Below are 22,635 nucleotides of genomic sequence, written 5' to 3'. Positions count from 1 at the left end.
TCTCAAAGGCAGCTTAGTGTGTTCCAACCAGCTCCCCAGGTTAGAAGGGCTCCGCTGTAGTGTGCCTGAATTGAGTGATACTTGATATTCGTGAGAACCTGTTTGGTATTGGTCACTCTCCTATGTAGCTAGGAGACCTTTCTGCTCTGCATCATCTTTGTTCTCCTGTGCTTCCACCTCCTGTTCCTCCTCCTTCAACTGTTGACCTAGTGCATCACTGGCTTCAAAGTCCACGTTCTTTTGAGGATCATGTTATTAAAAAAGTCACAAACCAGTATTATGTGCAAGACCTTGCAGGAGTGTACTGGAGGCTATTGCCAAGCATGGGAACTACATGTACAGGAACCTGTTGGACTACTTGATAGTCTGCTTGGTTGTACTTGGGTATAAATTACACTTTTTGTAGTCTCTCCATGGCTCTGTCTTGGAATTTCAGAGAGGTACATAGGTATTTCAAGGAATATCGTGTGTCACCCTCCAACACTATTGCATTGTTGATTTGGATTGGTGCTAAAACTGTGTTCAGTACTCTTGGTTAGATCTCATCCAGTCTCTGTGCAACATTATTTCCCCTCTATTTGTATTTCAGCCCTTAAGATAATGGCCAACATAGCATTAGCTTCTTTCATGGTTTTGTGGTTGTCACTCTGTTTAATCAAAAACTTCTCTTCTGGCACATTGCCGCTACTGCTAACAGCTCTTCCTTGTGGAAATAGAAATCTATAATTTGCATGTATTTTATTTTGATTCCCAGCTTTCATTCCACTGTTTCTAATGGGCTCTCACAGCTCACACATTGTCAGATTAAATAGTTCTCAATGAACAATTTCAAGTATCTTGTAACATGTCCTGAAAGATATCAGAACAAGTGTCTGTCAGAAGATTCCCTAAAGGGACACAACAATACTATGCAATCATATGTCATCACTATAATCTAATCACCTTCCAAGTGCTGTATAAAACTGCTCAGGGCCTTGTCAAAGGCCTTTCACAGCTCTGTCAACAGCAGAATTGCTTCCACAACTGAATGGGGCTACTTTATCTTGTAATGACTCCAATGCTGACAGTAGGCATTAGGCTTTTATGTTTTTTGTTAAATTTCATTTTCTTTGCTGATCATATCAATAAATGTTGAGAAGTAATTCTGATATGTTTTGTGGGTCATTTCTGCAAGTAGTTTGCGAACTGGGAAGATTTTGTCTTGTGTCTATAAAGATATGGGAAGTAATTTTTTGCACTGTAAATGCAGGTGTTGCATCTAAAGCAGTTACTGTCAGGAATACTTGAGTCACTTTTTCTTAAACTAAGTTACTCTTGTGGAGAATCCTATGGAGGCAGGAGTGTGTATGCTGGAGCCAACTGGACCAAGGAGAGTTTGTCCCGTTTTCACACCTTGCCCTACTCCTCTCTCCAGACCTACCTTCGCAGGCTTGCTCAAGAGATGAGTTTTGACAGATTTAAATCCTGTTTTGTGCTTCTAGTGCAATGTTTGTACTTATTTCAAAGACCTGAATCAATGGTGAATATAATATAGCTTGTACGTAGATTAAAGCATTTGTATAATGATGATGTAATCCTGCCATCCTCAGTTCTCATTATAATACCAGGAGAATTAAAGTTTCCTTGAGCATTTAAAACTAAACTATTTAAAATTATTTTTGGTTAAAGCCATAATATTTTAATGCTTAACTATTTTATTCAAAGTATAAGTGGCTTTTGGTGCTGTAATGCCATGCCACGAAGCTGTTAGTTTTGCCAGTCTGTCTGTGATGTGTGCAGTCTGAGCTATGCTGTCTGGGCTGTGAAAAGAGTGAAGATAAAATTGGGGAAAGAGTTTTGTTCATGAGCAAATAATGACATAGGAAGAGAGCAGTTCCAAATAAAGTATTGTATTGTTCTAATTTGGAGATGCCGGTGTTGGACTGGGGTGTACAAAGTTAAAAATCACAACATCAGGTTATAGGAGTGTCGCTCCGAAAGCTAGTGTGCTTCCAATTAAACCTGTTGGACTATAACCTGGTGTTGTGATTTTTAACTTTGTATTGTTCTAAACATTCAGAAGAGAATTTCTAATCACCAGGTCACCCATCTGCCAGGCAGTTCCTTTTGCTGCATGGAAGAAAGTTTTATATATGACTATTGGTTGCATGGATAAATTTAAAAGAAAAACCTTACTTGTGCTAATGATTAAATGCTCATCTCAGAGGTTAGGTGAATTGGCCATGCTAAATTGCCAATAGTGTTAGATGCATTAGTCAGGGATAAATGTAGGGTCAGGGAATGGGCCTGGGTGGGTTTCTCTTCGGAGGGTCGGTGTGGACTTGATGGGCCAAGGGGCCTGTTTCCATACTGTAGGGAATATAATCTAATCAAGGTATTTAGAGTTGTAGAATGTTTCAACACTGGAAGAGGCCATTTAACTATTGGACAGGCCTCCCCCGCCCCCCGCTGTTTCTTTGAAACAGCTATCAAATCACCCAAGCCCTTGGCTCCGTTACTGGAGCCCTACCATTTTCTCCACCTTCAAGTACTTGCCCAATTTCTGTTTGGAAATTGGTTGAGTTTGCTTCCACCGTTCTTTGAGACAAATCCTTCCAGATCACCACAACTTGCTGTCTATTGTTTTACTAAACCTGGAAGTGGGTAATCCTTATGAACAATGCATGATTTTCACACCCTTTCTTAAATATCTTTATCTTCTCTGAGGAAAGCTATTCCAGTTTCTCCATTTTGCTACATAAGCAAAGATCACATTTCTCATCCATATGTCTAGAAGAACATGTCATCAGAATATCTGACTATTAAAGAAAAAGAAGAAAAGTATGACTGTGTGGGATACCTCCACACAAGTCTGATATTTTCCAGTAGTGCCACTACAAAAGAAGTGGAAACTGATGGTAATGGACACTAACGTTTCACTAGTAAATTGTCAGGGGTCATTTAAGAGACCAGAGACTAATCCCAGAACTTTTTTTTATCACTGGCTTTGCACTATTCAGTGCATTTACTATTGAATATTTGTAGGTATGTTTCTTTCGTTTCTGAAAGTTAAATTGAACACTGATGTGTGGGTTGGTTGTTATATAAATATATTAGAAAATGTGACAGATATTGTTTTATTCTGTTCTGGTGATCTGACGGGATTTGGCATCCGATGACAGATCGGAGGTTATTTCTTTTCAATACAGTACAATTAGAGGGCAGTGACCAAAGTTTCACATTTAATTAGAGCCTGCCTGGAAGATATGTAACTGTGTGTTCCAAGGCATTGAATATGTGCAGTCTCAAGTTAATGTCATGAAAATGCCAGTAATGTGCATGGAAACATTCCACAGTGATAAAGCCAGTTTTCATGTGCCAAATAATTGTGACTTTTCAATGGCAGCAGATCTGTTTTCCATAAAACCTCATGTCGATTCATGCATTCCTAAATAGAATCTCTGTTTTTAAAATGTCAAATAATTTGGGGAGCTCAATCTAGATCTAACAATTTTAAACTAAATAATCCTCTGCCATCAATAGTATAAATCCATCAGATTTGTAATGTGCAAATCAAGATAACGATTTGTAATCTTTGTTAATCCACTGCCTCATGCTGTTTTTGGAAACTGTAGATTTAGAAACATTAATGAAATCCTGATGAACGGGGCAATAATGCTGTTATTGCAAAACAGCCTATTACCAAAGCGCATACCTCAATTTTGTTTCACAGCTGTTAAATTTAACACCCCCAACCTGAGTAATCAGTTTAGGAGAACATTGTTTTAACAGAGGTAACCGTACCTTATGTCAGAAGAAAGTGAGTGATTGGGTTCATCTGAAATTTGTTCCCAGTGTTAAATTGAACACTCTCTTCCCAATATTTGATCTGTCTTTTAAAAAAATTTTTTTTTTTTTTTTGCCCCACAGCACTGAGCGAAAGCTTGGGAAAGGCAACCCCAGTTTGTAGTAATTTTGGTGAGGCAGGATTTGTTGTGTCACTGTGGTCTTAGAGAACAGCCCCTATGGTCTGCTAAAAGGAGAGAGATGTGACTGGTGGTGACTTAACCTGAGGGCCACCATTCTTTTGAGACAAATCCTTCCAGATCACAGAACTTGCTGCATTTTGAAAAATATCCTAATTTTTTTTTGTCTATTGTTTACTGAACCTGGAAGTGAGCATCACACTGCTCTGTAAACCAACAATCCAGCTAACTGAGCGAAACCAATTCCCAAGTTTGTAGTAATGTTGTGCAAGCACAAAGATTTGCTGTGTGAAGCCACAATTTATTCTGGTTTAAGGAAACTGTAAAACAAAATCAGCATTCCTCTGGAAGGAAAAGTGTTTTTTATTCTTCCAAATTAAACCAAATAATCAAAGTAGAAGTTTTTACAAGCATTATTAGTGCAGTCTTCAGAATTTTCTTACTTTGTGCAATAGACTACAGCTGAATGCAGTGAGCTTCTGAGTGAAATGGACACAGCAATAGGCATTGTGAGCATTTTGAAAACCTTTAAAGAGCAAAAGGATATTAGAAATGCAACATTAATTGGAGAAGGATAGTGAGATGGGTTTTTCAGTGAGAAAGCGATGAGATGTGAGAATTGACGAGGGAGCTGGACTGGGAATGAGATGGTGACATTAATAAACTGGTCATGAGTTGAGGGAAAGGGATTATGGCAACAGATCTTGGAAAGCGTGTGGCTGAACAGAAGACACTGATAGAGATGGGTAGATGCTGCAGAATATCACAGTATTCGGGTGAGGGTGGATGGAGGGACTGCAGGAGAACCTTAGGGGGAGAGGCGTAGAACATAGATGCAGAGACAGTTGCACAAATCAGTAGTCTTTGAAATAAAGAAAGTCATGAATACTTGGGTAGGGCAAGGGTAGTGAGATTAGGGCAGGTGAGTGGTGTGGGTAAAGGTGACCCAGGAAATGATCAGGGACAGCGTTACTGGTATTCCAGACTTTCCGAATGGAGTCAGCAAGAGATTGTGGTCACAGTGATCATGGGATATGATGACCAACACAAAGCTGTGCTATGTTAGAAAATAGTTCAATCATGGAATGTGAAAAGAAAGATTTAAAATATTGCACATTTAATTTTAATGCTGTTTTAATATTTTAAAGAATATCCTAAATTGTTTTTCTGTCAATTTACCAATAGTGTGGTTTAGTTCTTTTATTGTCATGAAATGATGCAGCGATAAAGCAGAAACAGCTGTGAGAATCAGCTGCGTAATTATATAGAGTAGAGTTCCGCAGCAGAGATTTGTAACTCTAATAGTACATGCAAAAAAAACTGGGCACAAACCAAATCTGCCTTCTGTACGACACTGCTCAACAGTATTCATTAAACAAATAGTTGTGTTTTTGCAATTGTGACATTCTCAACTTTACAGATGTCGGTGACATTGTAAGAATTTCCTAGACTTTAATTTTTGTGATCCATTCATTTAGTACACAAGCCAATTCTCTTTTTTAATTCATTGGGATATTTTATACTGTGCTGCAAATCATTTATGGTTAAATAGGCTGTTTTTTTTTAAAATAAGCCTTCTGTACAAACTGGTGCAAATCTGCTTGAATAAAGCTGTCTGTTCATTGAGAGTGAATGCACTAATGCACATGTTACTTTATTTCAGAAATATCGACAGTACATGGCAGGGCATTTGGTCCCTCCCTATGGTGTTATGGAAACTACTTCTAGTAATGACCGTGAGTACAAGCCTTTTTCAGTAGATTAAAAATTACTAAACATTAGTAACTCTTGAGTCTAGGAATTTAAAAAGTCACTCATCGCACTGATTTACCTACTTAATTGTGTCCATAAATAACTAACTAGCTTCTGTAAGGAAGGGATGAACTGCACTCTGAAAGACTAGGGTAAAGTATCAGCTTGAACTCTTCAGAAACCTAAACAAGCATTTTAGATATCAGTTAATTTGGGAGCTGTTTGTTCTGTATCTGGAACTTGGTTTGCTTCCCCAGCAATGTTTATCAGTACCCCATGGCAAATTAAGTCTATCACTTTATTGCATTATCTCCTCCTAAATATTTTGCAGATTTTGTTAAGTAATTGTCCCTTTTCTGTGAATGATCAATTCAAGAATTGCCATGGGCTTTAGTGCAATATATTTGACTGGGATAATAGGCATGGTGATGAGAAATAGATTAGTTAACTCATTTGAGTGTGTGTACCTTCAAACTTTGCTGGCTTAGACATAAACATCTCTTGCAAATGGAAGATTTAGGGTTTTGACTGAATTTAATGATCTCAGAAAATTGTACTATGAAATGCAAAACTCAGATGGGAATTAAATGTAATTGAATTGTATTTAAACATGCTATGGCAATAGGAGTCATGATTCCATATCCGAAATCTGGAACAAACTCAATCTAGATTTCTTGACTTCTCACTGTAATGATGGAAATCTGATGGAGTTGAAAAGTAATTTCTATGACACTTCCTGGATTCATCGATTTGACAAATTCGATGAAAAGGAGACTTAGGCAGAAATTTAAAAAGGAGGTCCTTGAGAGTAGTAATATCTGGATTACTCCTGGTGCTATGAGCTAGTGAGGGCAGGAATAGGAGGATAGAGCAGATGAATGCATAGCTGAGGAGCTGGTATATGGGGGAAGAACTCAAATGTTTGGATCATTGGGATCTCTTTTGGGGTAGAAGCGACCTGTACAAAAAGGACAGATGCACCTAAATTGGAAGGGGACGAATCTACTGGGTGGGAAATTTGCTAGAGCTGCTCGGGAGGATTTATACTAGTAAGGTGGAGGGGGTGGTGGGACCCAGGGAGATAGTGAGGAAAGAGATCAATCTGAGACTGGTACAGTTGAGAACAGAAGCGAGTCAAACAGTCAGGGCAGGCAGGGACAAGGTAGGACTAATAAATTAAACTGCATTTATTTCGATGCAAGGGGCCTAACGGGGAAGGCAGATGAACTCTCGGCATGGTTAGGAACATGGGACTGGGATATCATAGCAATTACAGAAACATGGCTCAGGGATGGGCAGGACTGGCAGCTTGATGTTCCAGGATACAAATTCTACAGGAAGGATAGAAAGGAAGGCAAGAGAGGAGGGGGAGTGGCATTTTTGATAAGGGATAGCATTACAGCTGTGCTGAGGGAGAATATTCCCGGAAATACATCCAGGGAAGTTATTTGGGTGGAAATGAGAAATAAGAAAGGAATGATAACCTTTATTGGGATTGTATTATAGACCCCCTAATAGTCAGAGGGAAATTGAGAAACAAACTTGTAAGGAGATCTCAGCTATCTGTAAGAATAATAGGGTGGTTATGGTAGGGGATGTTAACTTTCCAAACATCGACTGACACTGCCATAGCGTTAAGCGTTTAGATGGAGAGGAATTTAAGTGTGTACAAGACAATTTTCTGATTCAGCATGTGGATGGACCTACTAGAGAAGGTGCAAAACATGACCTACTCTTGGGAAATAAGGCAGGGTAGGTGACTGAGGTGTCAGTGGGGAGCACTTTGGGGCCAGCAACCATAATTCTATTCATTTTAAAATAATGATGGAAAAGGATAGACCAGACCTAAAAGTTGAAGTTCTAAATTGGAGAAAGGCCAATTTTGGCGGTATTAGGCAAGAACTTTCAAAAGCTGATTGGAGGCAGATATTTGCAGATAAAGGGACGCCTGGAAAATGGGAAGCCTTCAGAAATGAGATAACGAGAAACCAGAGAAAGTATATTCCTGTCAGGGTGAAAGGAAAGGCTGGTAGGTATGGGGAATGCTGGATGTCTAAAGAAATTGAGAGTTTGGTTAAGAAAAAGAAGGAAGCATATGTAAGGTAGAGACAGGATAGATAGAGTGCATCCTTAGAGTATAAAGGAAGTAGGAGTATGCCTAAGAGGGAAGTCAGGAGGACAAAAAGGGGACATTAGATAGCTTTGACAAATAGGGCTAAGGAGAATCCAAAGGGTCTTTACAAATAGATTAAGGACAAAAGGGTAACTAGGGAGAGAATACGGCTCCTCAAAGATCAGCAAGGCAGCCTTTGTGTGGAGCTGCAGAAAATGGGGGAGATAGTAAATGAATATTTTGCATCAGTATTTACTGTGGAAAAGGATATGGAAGGTATAGACTGTAGGGAAATAGATGGTGACATCTTGCAAAATGCCCATATTTTCCAGGGGAGGAAATGCTGGATGTCTTGAAATGCATAAAAGTGGATAAATCCCCAGGACCTGATCAGGTGTACCCTAGAACTCTGTGGGAAGCTAGAAAAGTGATTGCTGGGCCACTTGCTGAGATATTTGTATCATCGATAGTCACAGGTGAGGGGCTGGAAGAGTGGAGGTTTGCTAATGTGGTGCCACTGTTTAAGGGTGGTAAGGACAAGCCAGGAAACTATAGACCAGTGAGCCTGACGTCAGCGGTGGGCAAGTTGTTGGGGGAAGTCCTGAAGGACAGGATGTACATGTATTTGGAAAGGCAAGGACTGATTAGGGATAGTCAACATGGTTTTGTGCATGTCTCTCAAACTTGAATAAGTTTTTTTTGAGGAAGTAACAAAGAGGATTGAGGGCAGAGCATTCGATGTGATCTATATGGACTTAAATAAGGTGTTCGACAAGGTTCCCCATGGGAGACTGATTGAAAGGTTAGATCTCATGGAATACAGGGCAAACTACCCATTTGGATACAGATCTGGCTCAAAGGTAGAAGACAGAGGGTGGTGGTGGAGGGTTGTTTTTCAGACTGCAGGCCTGTGACCAATGGAGTGCCACAAGGATCGGTGCTGGATCCTCTACTTTTTGTCATTTACATAAATGATTTGGTGCTGAAAAATGTGTGGCTGGAAAAGCGCAGCAGGTCAGGCAGCATCCAAGGAGCAGGAGAATCAACGTTTCGGGCATAAGCCCTTCATGAATGGAAAGAGAGCTTCTTCAAGGAAGGCATCCTTGCAAGAGGATTCGCCATAGGTTAAAATCAACTAGGAGAAAGTGAGGACTGCAGATGCTGGAGATCAGAGCTGAAAAATGTGTTGCTGGAAAAGCGCAGCAGGTCAGGCAGCATCCAAGGAGCACGGCTTATGAAGAAGGCCTTATGCCCGAAATATCGAATATCCTGCTCCTTGGATGCTGCCTGACCTGCTGCGCTTTTCCAGCAACACATTTTTCAGCTCTGATCTCCAGCATCTGCAGTCCTCACTTTCTCCTCCTAAATGACTTGGATGCGAGTATAAGAGGTACCATTAGTAAGTTTGCAGATGACACCAAAATTGGAGGTGTAGTGGACAGCGAAGAGGGCTACCTCAGATTACAGTAGGATCTTGACCAGATGGGCCAATGGGCTGAGAAGTGGCAGATGGAGTTTAATTCAGATAAATGCGAGGTGCTGCATTTTGGGAAAGCAAATCTTAGCCGGACTTATACACTTAATGGTAAGGTCCTGGGGAGCGTTGCTGAACAAAGACACCTTGGAGTGCAGGTTCATAGCTCCTTGAAAGTGGAGTCGCAGATAGATAGGATAGTGAAGAAGGTGTTTGGTATGCTTTCCTTTATTGGTCACAGTATTGAGTACAGGAGTTGGGAGGTCATGTTGCGGCTGCACAGGACATTGGTTAGGCCACTGTTGGAATATTGCGTGCAATTCTGGTCTCCTTCCTATCGGAAAAATGTTGTGAAACTTGCAAGGGTTCAGAAAAGATTTGGAAATGTGTTGCTGGAAAAGCGCAGCAGGTCATGCAGCATCCAGGGAACAGGAGAATCGACGTTTCGGGCATAAGCCCTTCTTCAGGAAGGTTTGCTTTCCCAAAATGCAGCACCTCGCATTTATCTGAATTAAACTCCATCTGCCACTTCTCAGCCCATTGGCCCATCTGGTCAAGATCCTACTGTAATCTGAGGTAGCCCTCTTCGCTGTCCACTACACCTCCAATTTTGGTGTCATCTGCAAACTTACTAATGGTACCTCTTATACTCGCATCCAAGTCATTTATGAGGAGAAAGTGAGGACTGCAGATGCTGGAGATCAGAGCTGAAAAATGTGTTGCTGGAAAAGCGCAGCAGGTCAGGCTGCATCCAAGGAGCAGGAGATTCGACGTTTCGGGCATAAGGCCTTCTTCATAAGCCGTGCTCCTTGGATGCTGCCTGACCTGCTGCGCTTTTCCAGCAACACATTTTTCAGCTCTGATCTCCAGCATCTGCAGTCCTCACTTTCTCCTAGTTGATTTTAACCTATGGCGAATCCTCTTGCAAGGATGCCTTCCTTGAAGAAGCTCTCTTTCCATTCCTGAAGAAGGGCTTATGCCCGAAACGTCGATTCTCCTGTTCCCTGGATGCTGCCTGACCTGCGCTTTTCCAGCAACACATTTCCAGCTCTGATCTCCAGCATCTGCAGACCTCACTTTCTCCTTCAGAAAAGATTTACAAGGATGTTGCTAGGGTTGGAGGATTTGAGGTATGGGGAGAGGCTGAACAGGCTTGGGGCTGTTTTCCCTGGAGCGTCGGAGGCTGAGGGGTGACTTTAGAGGTTTACAAAATTGAGGGGCATGGACAGGGTAAATAGACAAAGTCTTTTCCTTGGGGTCAGGGAGTCCAGAACTAGAGGGCATAGGTTTAGGGTGAGAGGGAAAAGATATAAATGAGACCTAAGGGGCAACCTTTTCACGCAGAGGGTGGTACGTGTATGGAATGAGGTGCCAGAGGATGTGGTGGAGGCTGGTACAATTGCAATGTTTAAGAGGCATTTGGATGGGTATATGAATAGGAAGGGTTTGGCAGGTTATGGGGTGGGTGCTGGCAGATGGGACTCTATTGGGTTGGAATATCTAGTCGGCAGGGATGGGTTAGACTGAAGGGTCTGTTTCCATGCTGTACATCTCTATGACTATGACTAAAAGCTCATGCGACGCAGCAGACAGCTGAACTTGTGTAACTAAAGTGTGCCTAATTCGAGAGAGATTTATATTCTGACTGGAGTTATTAAATTTGAAAACTTAACATACGACCTGATGCAAGATAGAATAAATAGATTGAATGTTTTGTCTCTGAATGTTTGCTCCAATTCTGCGAACATTTGATGTAATTAATTGATTCTAGTGCCCTCCTGTGGTGTGAGGTTCTATTTTGTACAGAACACTGTTTGTCACAATACTGTCTCCAAATTTCCACTTCTTTCACTTTTATACAGTTGTAAAAAGCCTAATTTTGCAAATTGTTTTTTTATTATTCATTTGAAGCCCACCATTTCCAAAGCTCAGTTTGTCATTTTCACATTTCATTCACTTATTTCTGCTTTTTATTTTTGTTTTCTTATGCTGTTCATATTTTTGTGGTCTCCTATCGATTCAGGCAGTTGGTCTCAGTTCTGTACTCTCTTAGCAAACAAGCAATCCATCTTGATGCAGCCAACTCTAATGGAGTCAAAGCACTTTAGGCACAATCTATAAAGGCAATGGAAGTCAGACTATTTTAAATAGACAGGACACATGAGACTAAAATTTTCCCATTGAACAATTCAAATAAATGCTACACCAGGAATTATGCCACTATTAAATACTCTCCCGTTTTGACTTAACTCATTATGAGGTGAGGTGAAAGATATAAGAATATTCTTCTTCTGCTGTTTAAAGGACAATCTACACGAATAGTTATTGAGTAAATGATAACAGCTGAAATCTTCTTCCAAAGTGATTTCAATGATCTGCGATGAAAACTGTGACATTTACTGGCAAATGCCTGTAATTGCATATTGACTGGTAATAGGGGATTCCATAGTGAGAGGAACTGACCGGGGTTTTTGTGGCAGCAGGCGGGACTTAAGGATGGTGTGTTGCCTTCCTGGTGCCAGGGCTAAAGACATCACAGACAGAGTGCAAAAAATCCCCAAGGACGAAGGTGAAGAGCCAGAGGTGGTGGTACATCTCGGCACAAATGATGTTGGGAAGAAGAGGAGGAACATACCACAGCGGGACTTCGGAGAACTAGGAAGAAGGCTGAAAAGCAGGACGTCCAAGGTGGTTATCTCCGGTTTGCTTCCAGTTCCTTAGACTGGAGAGGCCAGGAACAGGGAGATAATGGACTTGAATGTGTGGCTGGGGAACTGGTGCAGGAAGCAAGGATTGAAATTCTTGGATCACTGGGATATGTTTGTGGTAAGCATAAATTCTACAAGAGAGATGGTTTGCACCTTAATAGGTTAGGGACCAGCATTCTGGCAGGCAGGTTTGCTACTGCAACACAGCTACGTTTAAATTAAGTAGCGGGGGAGGGGAGGGGACAAACTCTGTTTAAGAAGGAAATTGAAGGGAAAGTTAGAACAAGGGAAGTCAAGAAAGACCACTATCAATGCGACAGAAAACTCAGAAAGGGATCATGCTGTAAGGTTGAGTGAAATAGGAGTTGATGGCAAGGGTGAGGGCAGTGATAAATTAAAAATACTATACATGAATGCATGAAGCATTAGAAATAAGATGGATGAGCTTGAGGCTCTTTTGGAAATTGGCAGATATGATATTGTGGGAATAACTGAGACGTGGCTTCAAGTGGACAGGGCCTGGGAAATGAATATTCAAGGCTACACGTGCTATTGTAAGGACAGACTGACGGGCAGAGGGGGTGGGGTGGCCTTGTTGGTAAGGGATGATATTCAGTCCCTTGCGCGGAGGGACCTAGAATCAGGGGAATGTAGAGTCAGTGTGGATAGAGCAGAGAAATACTAAGGGTAAAATGACCCTCTTGGGAGTTATCCACAGGCCCCCAAACAGTAGTCTGGATGTCGGATGGAAGTTGAATCAGGAGCTGAAATTGGCCTGTTGCAAAGATGTTACTACAGTTGTTATGGGGGATTATAACATGCAGGTAGACTGGGAGAATCAGGATGGTATTGGACCTCAAGAAAGAGACTTTGTGGAGTGCCTCAGATGGATTCTTAGAACAGCTGGTGCTGGAGCCGACCAGGGAGAAGGCAATTCTGGATCTGGTATTGTGCAACGAACCAGAATTGGTCAGGGACCTCGAAGTGAAGGAGCCATTGGGAAGTAGTGACCATAATACATTAAGCTTCAATCTGCAATTTGAGAGGGAGAGGGTACAATCGGAAGTCACAATATTTCAGTTGAATAAAGGGATCTATGGAGCGATGAGGGAGGAGCTGGCCAAAGTTCAATGGTGCAATATCTTAGCAGGGATGACCGTGGAGGAACAATGGCAGATATTTCTGTGTATAATGCAGAAGTTGCAAGATCAGTTCATTCCAAAAAGGAAGATAGATCCTAGGAGGAGGCATGGGTGGCCGTGGCTGAGGAGGGAAGTTAAGAAACATATAAAGTTAAAAGAGAAAAAGTATAACTTAGCAAAGATGAGTGGGAAAACAGAGGACTGCGAAGCTTTTAAAGAACAACAGAGGATTACTAAGAAGGAAATACGCAGAGAAAAAATGAGGTACGAAGGTAAACTGGCCAAAAATATAAAGGATAGTATAAGTTTTTTTTTTTAGGTATGTGAAAGGCAAAAAAATGGTTAAGACTAAAATTGGACCCTTGAAGACAGAAACAGGGGAATATATTACGGGGAACAAGAAATGGCAGAAGAATTGAATTGGTACTTCAGATCTGTGTTCACTGGGGAAGACACAAGCAATCTCCCTGAGGTAACAGTGGCTGAAGGACCTGAACTTAAGGGAATTTATATTTGCCAGGAATTGGTGTTGGAGAGACTGTTAGGTCTGAAGATTGATAAGTCTGTTATTACTATCCAGATGGTCTACATCCTAGGGTACTGAAGGAGGTGGCTCGAGAATCGTGGATGCGTTGGTGATTATTTTCCAGAGTTTGATAGATTCAGGATCAGTTCTTGTGGATTGGAGGGTGGCTAATGTTATACCACTTTTTAAGAAAGGTGGGAGAGAGAAAGCAGGAAATTATAGACCAGTTAGTTTAGATTAGATTACTTACAGTGTGGAAACAGGCTCTTCGGCCCAACAAGTCCACACCGACCCGCCGAAGCGTAACCCACCCATACCCCTACATTTACCCCTTTACCTAACACTACGGGCAATTTAGCATGGCCAATTCACCTGACTTGCACATCTTTGGACTGTGGGAGGAAACCGGAGCCCCCGGAGGAAACCCACGCAGACACGGGGAGAACGTGCAAACTCCACACAGTCAGTCGCCTGAGTCGGGAATTGAACCCGGGTCTCTGGCGCTGCGAGGCAGCAGTGCTAACCACTGTGCCACCGTGCCGCCCACCAGTCTGACCTCAGTGGTGGGAAAGATGCTGGAATCTATTATAAAGGATGAAATTACGACACATCTGGATAGTAATAACAGGATAGGTCAGAGGCAGCATGGATTTACGAAGGGGAAATCATGCTTGACTAATCTTCTGGAATTCTTTGAGGATGTAACTCCTGAAGATGGGCGAGGGAGATCCAGTAGATGTAGTGTACCTGGACTTTCAGAAAGCTTTTGATCAAGTCCCACATAGGAGGTTAGTGAGCAAAATTAGGGCGCATGGTATTGGGGGCAAAGTACTAACTTGGATTGAAAGTTGGTTAGCTGACAGGAAACAGAAGTGATAAACAGCTCCATTTTGGAATGGCATGCAGTGACCAGTGGGGTACTGCAAGGATCCGTACTGGGACCGCAGCTTTTTACAATATATGTTAATGATATAGAAGATAGTATTAGCAATAACATTAGCAAATTTGCTGATGATACTAAGCTGGGTGGCAGGGTGAAATGTGAGGAGGATGTTAGGAGATTACAGGGTGACCTGGACAAGTTAGGTGAGTGGTCAGATGCATGGCAGATGCAGTTTAATGTGGATAAATGTATGGTTATCCACTTTGGTGGCAAGAAGAAGAAGGCAGATTACTACCTAAATGGAATCAATTTAGGTAAAGGGGCAGTACAGAGAGATCTGGGTGTTCTTGTACACCAGTCAATGAAGGTAAGCATGCAGGTACAGCAGGTAGTGAAGAAGGCTAATAGCATGCTAGCCTTGATAACAAGAGGGATTGAGTATAGAAGCAAAGAGGTTCTTCTGCAGCTATACAGGGCCCTGGTGAGACCACATCTGGAGTAAGTGTGCAGTTCTGGTCTCCAAATTTGAGGAAAGACATTCTGGCTATTGAGGGAGTGCAGTGTAGGTTCACGAGGTCAATTCCTGGAATGGCGGGATTACCTAACACTGAAAGACTGGAGCGACTGGGCTTGTATACCCTTGAGTTTAGAAGACAGAGGGGATCTGATTGAGACATGTAAGATTATTAAAGGATTGGACACTCTGGAGGCAGGAAACATGTTTCCGCTGATGGGTGAGTGCCAAACCAGAGGACACAGCTTAAAAATACGGGGTAGACCATTTAGGACAGAGATGAGGAGAAATTTCTTCACCCAGAGAGTGGTGGCTGTGTGGAATGCTCTGCCCCAGAGGACAGTGGAGGCCCAGTCTCTGGCTTCATTTAAGAAAGAGTTGGATAGAGCTCTCAAGGATAATGGAATCAAGGGCTATGGAGATAAGGCAGGAACAGGATACTGATTAAGGATGATCAGCCATGATCATATTGAATGGTGGTGCAGGCTCGAAGGGCAGAATGGCCTACTCCTGCACCTATTGTCTATTTACTTGATTCTTCTGCCTTCAGAAAATCGAAATGGAAATATGGACTGAACAATTTACAGTAAGATTCTGATAAAGTAAAGTTTGTACAGGGGATGTACAGGCAGAACTGTGAATTTTTGTTTTACGTAATTTTTGCACTCCCACAGTTGTGTACGTCAGGTCAAAGAACGTGCCCACTTCTGCTGACTGCTACATTTGTGTTTCTCTACTTGGACATCTCACCATCATGCTCTGGGTTGTCTTTTACTCTTGGCTTATCTATTTCTGGTGTTTGATTTGGTGGGACAAGGAGCCTTCATTGGCTGCTGGATGTTTTTGAGGAGGTAATTAAGATTGTGTGGAACATTAAGCCCTCATTACCTTCTTTCCCTGACATGAACAGAACAAAGCCTTGGCGGTTTCTACCACAGGTGAGCAATTAGTGCGCTCTCTCTCTCTCAAGTTGAATTATGACCAGTATATTCACCATGTTCACTCATAGTTTATAAAAACTCATTTCCTAAGTGTTTGAATACTAATTGTACTTTTTTTTTCAAACTAACGTCAACTGCTAGATTGCTTGTTTGTTTCATCAATGACCTTGGCCAATAATTTTCACTGCTGAGTACTTCAACCCAAAATTTTCCATCTATTCATATTAATGAATGAGAAGATCGCAGGCTGGAAGCATAGAACTTGTTTCATTTTGCTATGTTCTTCAGGGGCTTTTAAAGTATAACATGTTAACTCTATCTATAGAAATAAGCTGTTCTATTTGGTATGTGTAACCATCAGATGATTGACAAATAGTAATATTATTTTCTGACCCAACCCATCAATAATCCTTAAAATATCAAATGTATAGAAAATTAATAACTTATAAAATAAATCAAATCTTAAACATGCTAACATAGCATAGGAAACAGTGTCCCTTTTGTCCTCCCCTTCCACCCCAGTGCCCTTCACCATTCCCATTACTTCCAGCACAACACCAGCATTAAACTGTCATCTTTTGTTGTTCAGAACCATTTTTTTTAATATATCCATCTAGCCCACATCTATTCCCCTTACCATGGTACCTTGTCTTTTTATCTTCAATCTTCCAATATTTGAAATACTAGATGGTAGGATCATTGCATAAGACTTTTATATCTGTGATATTTTCTACATCTGGCAGAAAGTCACTTTGTCAACAGCTGTAATTTTGTCTTTAGCTGCAATGCCAAGAAATTAGTCTCCTTTATGACAGAACTGAAACAGACCCTATTTTTATTTTCTCACTTGTACTTCTTGAGTACAAGGCTTTTCCATCTCCAGCTTTTTAGCCCTTCGTTATTCACCCTTTCATTCTCCACATGTACTAGACTTCACACTTGCCCTCCTGCTTGATAGAGAATGGCCATTGTACTTCACAAAAGTTTGATAAATTTGCATCTACTTGTCAAATCCCTTGCAACATGCTTCACTGGCAATTTTCCCTGCATTTAACACCTCCACAACGCAATTGCATTAATAGTGCATTAAAACATTTGGAGATAAAAAAATAAAGATCTAAAACAGAAGATGTAGATATTTTCCTATGAAATAAAAGGAACTGTACTGTGGTAACAGGTCTTTGATAACATTGAAGTGAAATGCTTCATATTAAAAATATACTGCTTGTGTTTTTCCAGGAATCCCTGAAAAGGAGAATGTGAGCAGCAGTACACTGTGTTCTGTGTCAAAAAACAAGGTATATGATCACTTGTTTCCTGGTGGAATTGAATCTTTACTGGCCTCTTCAAGCCAACATTATTTTTATATTCTTGATTTAAATATGTTTTAGAAATTTTGGCATAATTAAACAAGTGTATATAAATAAAATCAAGCTTGTGTAAAAGCAACAGCCTTTCAGGAGATACAAGGCCAAGAGTAAACTTTCATGTGCATAATGGAAAGGCTTTGGTGATAATGGGCTGAGTCAGTAGGTGGCAGGGTGACACAATGGTTAGCGCTGCTGCCTCACAGCACCAGGGGCCCAGTTTCGATACCAGCCTCTGCTGACTGTCTGTCTGGGTGGAGTTTGCACATTCTCCCCGTGGCTGCGTTGGTTTCCTCCGGGTGCTCTGGTTTCCTCCCATAATCCAAAGTCGTGCAGGTTGGGTGAATTGGCTGTGCTTAATTGCCCAAAGTGGTCAGGGATGTATGGGTTAGGGGCATTAGTCAGGGATAAATGTAGAGTAATAGGGTAAGGGAATGGGTCTGGGTGGGTTACTGTTTGGCGGGTCAGTGTGGACTTGGGATGAAGAGTCTGTTTTCACACTGTAAAGATTCTATAATCTATGATTGACATTACTGGGCTGTCAGTCCCAGTACTGAGATGGGAAAGTCCAAGCCAGATCTGAGGCTGTAACTGAAATATGATCATGCACCTTCTAGTCTGCTTTGGTCATGTGACCTATACTATGGAGGGGACATGTTTAATGTCTTCTCTTCAAGGAAGGCCAAAGCAGCTTGCTTGTTGATGAAGCACCACATCATCTAACATCCACTCAATTTACCACTGATGCTCAGTAGCTGCAGTGTTGTCCTATCTATAAAATGCACTGCATGAGTTCACCAAGGCTCCTTAGTCAGTACCTTCCAAACCCACAACCACTTCCTTCTAGAAGGACAAACCTAGAACATAGAACAGTACAGGACCTTCCGGTCCTCCATTTCTGTGCTGACCATGATATTCTAAACTATTCTCATCAGCCTGCACATGGTCCATATCCTCTATTCTCTGCCAGTTCATGTGTTTGTGTTAATGCCTCTCAAATAGGATAGCAACATTTGCTCCTCCCTTGGCAGTGTGTTCCAGGCACCTACCATCCTCTGCGTATAAAAAACAAACTTACCTCGCACATCTCCTTTTAAACTTTACCTCTCTCGCTTTAAACCTATGCCCCCTAGTATTTGACACTTTCACCCTGGGGAAAAAAGCCTCCAACTATCGACCCTGACCAAGTCTGTCCCGTTTTTATATACTTCTATCAAGTCATTCCCTCAGCCTCTGCTCTCGCTAAAACAATCCAAGCTTGTTCTTATAGCTAATACACTCAAATCCAGGCAGCATTCTGATAAACCTCTTCTGCACCCTTACCAAAATCTCCACATGCTTCCGATAGCATGGTGACCAGAACTGCACGCAGTACCTCAGATGTGACCTAACACAGCTGCAATATGACTTTCCAACTTTTTACTCAACGTGACGACCGGCGACTGTAAGGTCAGGCCCCAATCAAATCGGCCTGTTTTTGCATTATACACGTTTTTCATGTACATTTTCCATTTCCTTCAATCGGTCATTGTCATGTCCAATTGACCCTTACTGATTAACCATTAATGGTCTAGTTTGAAGATAGTACAGGGGTCAGCTCAGTGGTTAGCACTAATGCCGAACAGTGCCAGGGACTCTGGTTCAATTCCTGCCTCAGGCAACTGTCTGTGTAGAGTTTGCACATTCTCCCCGTCTCTGCATGGGTTTCCTTCCGGTGCTCCAGTTTCCTCCCACAATCCAAAGATGTGCAGGTCAGGTGAATTGACCATAGTGTTAGGTGCATTAGTCAGGGGTAAATGTAAGGGAATGGATCTAGGCGGGTTACTCTTCAAAGAGTTGGTGTGGACTTGTTGGGCTGAAGGGCCTGTTTCCATACTGTAGGGAATCTAATCTTGTCATTTTTTAAGCTCAATGCTACAACCTTCTCAAAAACCTTGCTGAAATCCAATTAGATTACATCAAAAGCATTGCTCTCTTCTATACACCTGGTCACCTCTTTGAAAAATTCAATCGCATTAATGAGACATGGCCTCCCTTTAACCAAACCACCCTGACTGCCTCTCCAAAAACAGATTAATTCTGTCCCTCAGAATCACTTCCAATAGGGTTCCCACCACTGAGGTTAGACTGGCCTTGATTAATGATACCATGTTAGCTGTCTTCCAGTCCTCTGACACATCTGTTGTCATAGAGGAATTCAAAATTTTTGCAAATGCCCCTACTATTTCTTCCCTTGCCTCACTCAACAACCTGGGATACTTTTCATCTGGCCATGGAAATGTACCTACCTTTAAGCCTGTTAGATGACTCTGCACCTCCTCTCTGTCTATGCTAATTTCTTTAATTAACTGGTGAAATTTTAATTCAATAAAAAAAAGTCTGGAATTAAGAGTCTTGTGATGACCATGAAACCATTGCTGAATGTTGGAAAAAAAAACCTATCTGGTTCATTCATGTCCTTTACGGAAAGAAAGTGCATTTCCGCCTACATGTGACTCCAGACCCACAGCAATGTGGTTGATTCTCAACTGCACTTTGAGTAATTAGGAATGGGCAATAAATGCTGGCCTAGCCAGTGATGCCCTCATCCCATGAATGAATGAAAAAAAAATCAGTCTTTTTTTTTCCCTTCACATTTTCCCTCACTGAACACCCAACCAAAGTATTCATTTAGAACCCTACTTACTCTGGCTCCACGCACAAATTACCCCTGTGGTCCTTAATGGACCCTATCCTTTCCCTCATTATTCTTTTATCCTTAATGTACCTGCAAAAACACTTAGGATTTCTAGCATCTGATATATTTTGCTTTGTCGTTTGAGCTGGTTTCTGCGAATATTGAGCTCTAGGTTTGAGTATTATTTTCAGCATGTCGGAGTTCATAATTGCTACATGTTTCTGAGAATCGTTTGTATCTTTATCTTGAGTGATTGCTGTGCACTAAATGCAACTTGATATCTTGGATCAAATACCACAGTTCAATTAACTAATCAATAAAGTGATTTCCAGCTCTTTCATCTGAGAACAGGGCTGTGGTGCAGTGATAATTTAACACTGGTGTCATTTTCTGCGTACAATGACAGCTGCTCTTTTTGAAAAAAGTCATCACATCGACTGTTTGAAAGTTAAACATGGTATCTGTAAGTTAGGTTTGAACTTAATTGTTTCCTTTTTAGAAATGATTTTCAAAAATATGTTTGGTGTTCCCAATAACGTTTGCAGCTGATTCAGAGATGTACTGTTAGAGCTCCTTCTTTTCAAATGTCTTAAGTGTGTGTGTGTGTGTGTGTGTGTGTGTGTGTGTGAGATAATCGTTACTGTAAACCAGACATACATTACACCCTTGCTGTGGATATTCAACTTTGAGGGACCGTTTTAATATTATGAAGTCCTCTATATGAGATGATGATGAAATACCTTAATGCCAATTTTTTGTGGTAACTAAGACTATTGGGAGAAGCTAAGTTAATCTATCTGTAAGATGTATTGAGAAGGAAATCTTGCCAGCCACCCAGAGCAGCAGCATGGGGAAATTAAGACTTGCTCGCAATTATTTTCCATAAATTTATCTCTGCAATTTACATCTCAACTTTTACATCACAATTTCACAGTTAACAAATTGCTTTTCAGATATCATGGTAAATTTATCTTTAACTGGCCATGTTGAACAGGGTATAAATCCCTTGAAATTGTGTTATGCTGGGTCAAAGTCTGGGTTAAAGATAGCCAATGCAAATCCATGAAATTTACATCAGTTTAAAGCAAAAACTAAAGGGCTGAACAGTTATACAATGACCTTTCAAATCAGATGGGAATTCAAATCCAGGTTTGACTAAGAACATCAAAGCCTTTATGCCCATCTACTAACTGTAAAGATGGGCAAAAATGAGTTTGGATAGGGAATACTATTTGATTAAAAAATATTGTTATTCTCTGCTGTGCTGGATATGATTCTGAAGTAGAGTTTTGAAAAGAGTAACAAAGAGGTGATGTAGTACTTAGAATCTGTTCACTGAACTGCTGCCTACTGACTGGTGGATCCCACCAGCTCAAAGCAATACAGACAGCAGAATTGTTCTTAAATGTGATCAGACATTTTTCCACTCTACTGCCAACTGTTGCATATCTGTGCTGTACTCTGAATAGACTGTTCAGACTGCTTACTTCTCTGCCCTGCCCATTTTCACAATGCCATTTTCAATTTGCACTGGTCAAATTGCCATTGTCAGTCAATGCAAATACAGTACCATGGGATGGGTTCTCATTTGCAGTAGATTTGGGTGGAGACCAGTATTTGTGCATCGAACAATACTGGAACCGACATAGTCATTGAACTGAAACTGCAGCATCCCCCAAAGTCAAGAATGGAATTAGGGGCCACGATAGTGTCTATTACAAAATGCTGTTTCTAGTGCCTGCAATATTCACTAGTGGAGGGAAAGTGGACAGGAAGGGCCCTGATGAAGGGTCACCTGACTGGAAATGTTAACGTTTTTCCTGTCTTAACAGATGTTGTCAGTCCTGCTGAGCTTCTCCAGCTTTTTACTCTTTCTTTTTCATTTGATTTCCCGTGTCAGCAGTTCTTTGTTGTCTATTATGGACAGAAATCCTGCTCTCCCCTCAATTGAGACTGGTTTAAACCATTTAAAAACTAAGGACTTTCAAGGCTGAAACTTGACTTTGTTTTTTGAAGTGGTATACAGGTTACTGATGCCTTCAGAAACAGATCTTCTGATCAGAGGTGGGTAAAAGGTAGCTGCTCCATTGCATCACCTCAGCCTTGTAAGACACTGAATGGAACAATATGGGATGATATTTGGTAAGTGTCTCCATTTTGCAAATGATAGGAGAGCCTGGCAGATCAGTGTAAAACAGTTGGGCTGATGCAGTTGATAGCTCCTTCATTCAAAAGGATTCAGCCCAGTCTCCTCCTGAGATTGCCAGCATCACCGATGTAAGCTTTCAATGAATTTGATTCATTCTATATGATGCCAAGAAATGGCTGAAGGAACTGGATAATGAAAAGGTTATGGGCCCTGATGATGTACTGGCAATAGCTGAAGGCTTGAGCTCCAGATCTAGCCATGCTCATTGCCATATTATAACACCGGCATCAATCCAGCCATGTGGGAAATTGCCCAGGTATGTCCCATCCATGAAGTGTGACAGCCCAACACAGTCGATTATCGCTCTATTTGCCTTCTCTGTTATCAGCAACTTAATGATGCCACTGAAAATATTTTCAGGAAT

The 22,635-nt window shown here is 41.3% G+C and overlaps 1 protein-coding gene across 7 annotated transcripts in view; it reads left to right on the top strand.

Moving 5' to 3' along the window:
• Positions 1 to 22,635, top strand: part of LOC122551557 (rap guanine nucleotide exchange factor 4) — a 293,650-nt gene that overhangs the window by 139,240 nt on the left and 131,775 nt on the right. For 5 of the 7 annotated variants that reach the window (XM_043693619.2, XM_043693618.2, XM_087989022.1 and 2 more), the window contains 2 exons: positions 5,629 to 5,701; positions 17,258 to 17,316. In XM_043693619.2, coding sequence (XP_043549554.2) covers positions 5,629 to 5,701; positions 17,258 to 17,316 — 132 coding nt within the window. The remainder of the gene's footprint in view (positions 1 to 5,628; positions 5,702 to 17,257; positions 17,317 to 22,635) is intronic. The other 2 variants (XM_087989018.1, XM_087989019.1) reach the window with 1 other exon arrangement.

This window comes from Chiloscyllium plagiosum, unplaced genomic scaffold (genome assembly GCF_037043375.1).
Source record: "Chiloscyllium plagiosum isolate Xiang-an unplaced genomic scaffold, Cpla_swu_hap1 HiC_scaffold_7, whole genome shotgun sequence".
Lineage (NCBI taxonomy): Eukaryota > Metazoa > Chordata > Chondrichthyes > Orectolobiformes > Hemiscylliidae > Chiloscyllium > Chiloscyllium plagiosum.
The sequence above is the reverse complement of the archived record's forward strand: the minus strand, read 5'-3'. Positions and strand labels throughout refer to the sequence as shown.